The sequence below is a fragment of the Octopus bimaculoides genome, chromosome 20 (assembly GCF_001194135.2).
Source record: "Octopus bimaculoides isolate UCB-OBI-ISO-001 chromosome 20, ASM119413v2, whole genome shotgun sequence".
In the NCBI taxonomy this organism is placed as follows: domain Eukaryota; kingdom Metazoa; phylum Mollusca; class Cephalopoda; order Octopoda; family Octopodidae; genus Octopus; species Octopus bimaculoides.
The window spans coordinates 2,706,675-2,713,984 of NC_069000.1; the positions used below are offsets into that span (position 1 = coordinate 2,706,675).

At 32.8% G+C, this 7,310-nt stretch overlaps 1 protein-coding gene across 1 annotated transcript in view; it reads right to left on the reverse strand.

Annotated features, from left to right (window-relative positions):
- LOC106877064 (limbic system-associated membrane protein) overlaps window positions 1–7,310 on the reverse strand; it is a 77,401-nt gene that overhangs the window by 1,380 nt on the left and 68,711 nt on the right. The window contains exon 7 of the mRNA XM_052975188.1: window positions 1,795–1,916. Coding sequence (XP_052831148.1) covers window positions 1,795–1,916 — 122 coding nt within the window. The remainder of the gene's footprint in view (window positions 1–1,794; window positions 1,917–7,310) is intronic.

Here is a 7,310-nt window from a genome sequence, read left to right on the forward strand (position 1 = left end):
ATATATATATATATATATATATATATATATATATATATATAATTAAACAATACGTTGATTCAAGTAATGCGGTTGTACTCTTAAAAAATATATTTGTCTCAGTGTGTGTGTGTGTGTGTGTGTGAGTGTGTACACACAAACATTTGATCACTATGTAACTAAGTCATGTGTGGTTGTTCAATAATATATTGTCGAATTCTCATACGTAGTTTCACGACGAGATGGTCCATGTATGAATGTATATATGTATATACGTGTGTGCATGATACATGTGTTCTTAAAATGATGACATCCTTGCGATCGTGGAAGGTAGCTTGATGAAGAAATCCGTATCTTATACGCCGGTTTGGATTTAATATGTAATTTCACATGAATATGCATTCCCATGCCACTTATATCTCTCTCTGTCTACCTTTTGCTATAACGTTTGCTAGTTTGGTAGAATAAATATAGATTCGAAGGTTATTATATAAATCCTGCTGTTACAGCGTCTTCTTTCACTGGTACTGCTGCAATTAATAATTGTTATTATTGCGTAGCTCTTGTTAGAGTAACCTATATTCATTATTCGAATTGATTTGTCACCAACGCAAATTTCTAGAGAAGTGTAGGCTGTTATTCCAAAGACATTTTGCTCTTTGAAACAGATATTACCAACAACGCCGATGATTCTTAAATTTAGTTATTGCTGTTTAAGTTCCCACCATCTTAATTTGCTTTTCATCCTTCAGGGGTTCAATAATTTATATATATACATTTAAAGCAATGGAATTCGATATTATCGATCATGCCACACTCCCACTGTTGAGATATTGCAACAATTGTTGCTCGAGGTGGGGAAATGACTGAATATATTAAGCATCAAACGAAACAACTTGATAGTTTTCGTTACGGTACTAAACATTCCGATTTCTAATCCCGTAAGGCCCTACTTTGCAGCTTTTCGCTTTTTAGGCGTCGATAAAATGAAAAACTAAAATATTGGTGTTTCAGTTGATATAGTGGTCTAGATCTTCACACAAATGTGTATTGTCTTGTGACATTTGTTGTGGAATTGAAAATTCTATTTACGAAAGAATTCCAATAAGCTACAAGCAGACACTAATGATACTATACCATCATACGGCAAAATTCTAAAGAAATCTGTCTGTTCGAAAAAAACTAAGACTAATATGGCTTCTGGTTATGTAAAACGTGTGTTACACGAAACATCAATATATTTGTCTAGTATCCGTTTTCATTGTTGTAATCTGCACTTTTTGTCTTCTACAAGTTTCCTCTAAAACTCAATCTACCTTTGGCCATCTTTACTTCTTTCTTTTTATATATTTCCTATGCGAGTCGTTTTTAGAAAACTTTGGAATTTTTCGATTACTATTTCAATACTACTTCGCTGTCCATAATTGTTTTTCATTTAGCTTACTAACATGTACTTTGGTTTTCTCTATGTCCAACATGTATATGTGTGCATATATCTTTCTCTCTCATTTATATATATATATGGTCCAGTTTTATGTTAAAAGTTTTCTACTGCTCAAAAGCCGCTAATATATTTGAATTTAGACAACACATGTGAGCTTGTTGCGCACGCGCTTATGTTTATCAGAATCGATACAGAGCTAGTTGTTTATATAACCATCCGCTCCAAAAAGCCTCTACAATTTTGGTTTCGAAAACCGATTCCTACAATTGCGGAATAAAATCATAATAAATTGACACGCTGGTATTTTCAATTCCCGAAAACCAGAAACTTTTCAGCACCCAGCTGTATGTATATATTATATATTTACTCACCATTCGTAGTAATATCTTGTTGGAAACGAGTTGACTGGCTGACCAAACAGTCCATGAAATCCGATAAGCCTCGCTGTACTCGCTTACTTGCTCGCTTGTTATAACTACCTTTTTTGGTATAGCTATAAAAGAAGAATACAACAATATTAAATTCATATTAATTTTAACGACATAAAGTATTGCGACCGGTTTCATCCCTTAGTTTCTATTCATTACCTGAGAATCTTACTTTAGTATATTTTAACACACCGATATGTTCTTAGAATGAACTACATGCTTTACAAATGTTTTTCACGTCGAAGTATGAAAGCTCACACAGCATGAAACATGAAAGATTTCTACAAAAATTAATAGGCGTCGAAATTTTAGTATGTTTATATTATGGTCACAGGGTAAGCTCATGTCTATCAATAAACAGACTTTATTGTTTTGGACTTTGACAACAATATCTGGTTTATTAACTTTGATGGTCCGATCTATACATAATGGAAAGTCTCAAAGAATCATTACATTTTCTCTCTGATTTACAGCCTCAAATTGGTGCTTGTACCATTTGTCAGAAGTTTCGATTGCTTCTTCTTCTTCTTCTTCTTCTTATTATTATTATTGAGAGTGGTGCGCTGGCAGCATCGTGAGGACGCCGGTGACACGCTCAGCGGTATTTCGTCTGCCACTACGTTCTGAGTTCAAATTCTGCCGAGGTCGACTTTCTTATTTATACTTTCGGGTTCGATAAATTAAGTACCAGTTACGTACTGATGTCGATCTCATCGATGCATCCCCTTCCTCAAAATGGCTGCCCAATGACAAAATTTTAAAAACTATTATTATTATTATTAGTAGTAGTAGTAGTATTCTTGTTTGTTGACGATTGCAACAAGCAATTGGAGCTTTTCTCATTTGATTTATACTTCCTATCACACCGATAGTGTAGGAAGAGGGGCATATTGTGTACCTTCTGTAAAAATTGTTTTCCATCTCTTCGTATGTGTTCTGTCACAAACTTGAGCACTCTCTGAACATTTTCTCCTGAAACTATTTCCAAGTTAAGGTAAATTTTTAGAAAGTTTGTTCTCAGGTATTTTGATACTATTCCTAAGACTTCCAATCACAATCGCTGCTATTATAAACTTCTTTGTTGTAGCACTTACTTCAACTTGGTATGGTATTCTGCTATTTGTTATTGTATTTTCTGATATCAAATAAGCATGAAACACCGATTGCTATACAATTTCCCATCGGAGACTTCAACATCCGGCTTGTTGTGTTCTATTTTTCTTTTCGTTTGTATAACAGAACTGAAGTCACTTCCGCATGTTTGCCGGCTTGAAATTCTATGCCAACTAAATGGTAATAAAGTTTTTTCTTTGTATCGAAAACTAAATTTACCACAAAAATTCTAGTGTATTATTGCAGTGATATTCCTGTATTCATTCCCTGTTCGTTTTAAGTTTGCTATTGATGGGTGAGAATGTAATTCACATCGTATCGATGTGAATAACAGCATATCCTGCATTTTAAGGAGGGTTACTGCTGATATATTGTCCTCTTGATCTAAATATCTCTTAAAACATTTTTTACAGCGGAAATCAGTTATATCCGCTCAAATTTTCATTACACTTAAATGCAAAAAGACCAAGCTATCTTTTGTTCAGAAATGTCTCGTTTTTTTTATTCAGATAAGTTTACTGAGGCAGAATGACTTGCAGGAAATATCAATTCTGTTTTGGTAGATATTTAATATTGTTACTCGAATAATCATTAAGGCTTGTTCCTACACAACCAAGATCATTGCGGTCTCCTACTTTTTGTTGTTGCTATTAATATTATCATCAAAGCGGCGAGGTGACAGAATCGATAGCACGCCAGGCAAAATGCCTACCAATATTTCTTCCATCTGTACATTTCGGGTAAGCGACTTATTCCCTTCCACAAAATGGCTGCACTTGTGGCAAAATTTGAAAGCATTATTATTATCATTATCATTATTATTCTTTAAAACGTCGCACAGTATACACTATCGTGACGTTGTTGATTGAATATAATGTGTCTACCGGGCGCCTGTACTGTTTGGAAACCAATGTTATTGCTATATTTCCTAGAGACTTCAATTCGAATTTTTTTTTGGGATATGGAATAGAAATTTTCTTTGTCTCGGAAATGTTTCCCCAGTGACAAGCGTCGTGTCGAGTGACTTCCATGTTGATTACCAAGGTTATCTTAACTCCGTTTAGCTTTCTGTCACACATATTGGCAGAATATAACTTTTAATATTTAGCGATACCACGTTAATTTACTTCTTGTTATTTTAGTATCCTACGCACTAACTCGACACTCTTGCTTCCTTTATCCTATATCTGTGATTTAATGCTAACATATTTGGATGACTTATTTCGTCAGATAATTTTTTTTGAGTTCTCTGCATAACAGACAGAACACACTTATTGAACTCAAACAGCAAAAAGATATATTCGCTAAATTTCGATACTATTTGAACAGGAGGATCATAGTATTTTACATATTTTGGTGTGCAATTTCAGATCATCTATGTTGTTGTCGATAGTAGTAGTAGTAGTAGTAGTAGTAGTAGTTATTGTTGTTGTTGCTGTAATGGTATGTTTTTACTAATACTATTTCATTTGTGACGATCACTTGATAATAAACTGCTAAGGGCAAGTACAATGTTGTTTACATGCATATGAATACACACACACACACATATATATATATATATATATATTTATGGATGTATACACACACATTCACACACAAGCGCACACTCAGACACATATACACGTATCTCTGTGTGTGCGTGCGCGTGTGTATGCACGGGTTTGTGTGTGTGTATGTGTTAGTAATCTACTACACGTCATATTCAAAGACTGATAGAAAGTCTTACATTTCTCATAAGCTCCAAGCTGGTTTCCAATTTAACACAAAATCTGATTTTCATTTTCAATAAAGTCATGCAAAAATATTAGTGTAATGTCAAGGAACTAAAAAACTCTCCAAAAACTAGTAAAAGTGTATACATGAAGCAAGGTAGAGGTGATTGTGATCAAATATGGCGGTCGATAACTCTCTTACGTATAATGAAAAACAACAACAAATTCGCAATCAACATATATGTTAGTTTAATATGTTTTAGTATCTAAGTGCATATTGATGCAATGCGCTGATATATATTTTGTGTATAACATTTTTGGTGGGGGAGGGGGTGCATATTGTGTAGATAAATATATATGCTTATATATTTGCGCGTGTTCACCGGTTGATACTCACGTGCGTATATTTCAAAGACACACGCACACATGTGTGTGTATATGTATATATATATATATATATATATATATATATATATAGTCAAAATGAGGATAATTAAACCTCTGATAGGGATATTTTATCCAAGATACACTGGTTTAGTATACTATATTTTGAAGAGATATTTCTTCAATAAATATATTATATAAAATATCGTAAAATATCAAACATTATTATCGAGTTGGAAAACGGAGAGATCTTATGGGTACAGTTCAATTTATTAATTACTCAACATACACACCTACAGTTGTTTCTTTCCATAAATAAATTTATAATTACAAAACATATATAAAGATACAGTAAATTATATTATAAATATAAGATTGTGCATTTCAAATACATTGTATGGAAAGTCATACGGGTGTACAAAGGACAATAAGGATTACACTAGGATACATTTTGAATACTTTATACACCCTGATCATTTTCCTTACAATATATTTGAAATGGAAAATTATATATTTACATATGTTTTGTAATTTTAATTTTGTGAAATGAAACAATTGTAACTGAACATGTTAAATGATTAATAAATTAATTTGTATCCATTAGATCTCTGTTTTGTAACTCTCTCTCTCTCTCTCACTCTCACTCTCTCTTTCTCTCTCTCTCTCTCTCTCTCTCTCTATATATATATATATATATATATACTCTGTAGCGACGTAGTGCCAACAATTAAGTACTCAATGAAATACTATGAGAGAATGTGAACGTAGGGGGAATATGAGATCTAAATATAGTTTATTCTTTACTGTTTATTTACTTCCTCGAACCCACATGCAGGCTGTTGGGAGCGTATATATTTTTATATAAAAGCGTAATAACTTATATATATGCCTCGACTCTTTAAGTTAGGCTATACATAATTATATGTTTTTATTTCTAGTTAATGAGCCTTTAATTAAATTATTGCAGCTTGTCAAACCTCTTCACATATTAACAAATCTGTCATTTCCGTTTGTAATATAAAGCGACCAGTTCTTAGATGCCATAGTCCATGGTTTAGCATGCATAATTGATGAAGCGTGGTGACGTAGAAAATCTTGCTACGGTGATGGTATTTATGGCCTAATAATATGCTAATATCCAAGTTGTTTGTATGAATATAGGCGCCCGAGACTATTTGTGCAGCGTTTTACCTTGCCTTGTTCGAATGCATACAAATCTGTCAGATAAGACAGGACACAAACACACACACACGTTTAAAAAAAGAGAAGTGATAGTGACTGCGAAATTTCAGCCAGGCAATTTTTTACGTATTGCACTTCTAGTTTAATGTTAATTTGTTTCCGCTACGATTTTGTTTTAAAACGACATTTGCTAATATGGTATGTAGATAAGAAGAGTGACTTTATAAAGCTATCTGCTTATGTCCTTACCTGATCTGAAATTCGAGGCTTAAAGCAAAATTGCCCCCCCCCCACCAAAAAAAAATAACATCTTGACCGGGGGAAAAGAGATTGAAACCAATTTATAAGTCATGCTATATTCTCAGCGACTCTCGTAAAGAGAATTAAAAATTTATTACATTCATCTTTACATAAAAAAATATCAGCAAAAAAAGAAAAAAATGAACATACCAAAGTTTAATAATGGAATAGAAATATATGGAACTAAATAATGAAAGCGCTGGAGAAAAAGATTGAAGAGAAAGTTCATATTCCCCTCACTAAATCATTATACTTGAAAACCACATCAAATAACATCGCATTTCTCAATTTATTGTGTATGCTCTGTCTGACTGACTGTGCGGTGGTGGGAGCTTCTGTGCGTGTATGTGAGCTTCCGTGCGTGTATGTGAGCCTGTGTAGATGTGTTTTTGTGTTAGTTTCTCTTTTGTATTTATTCAATAATGAAGTGAACGCTGGTGTTCTGGAAGCACAATAACATATTTACACATATTTACACCCCAACAGACACAAACACACACATACATACACATAACACGTAGATTCATACACACACACACACACTAACACGTACACACACACACACACATATATATATATATATATATATATATATATATATATATATATATATATATATATATATATATATATATATATATATATACACACATACATACACGTATGTATGTTTGTATGTATATCCCTCTGCAAGCATATACGTACATGCACACGCACATATATATGTAATTATATATATATATATATATATATATATATATATAT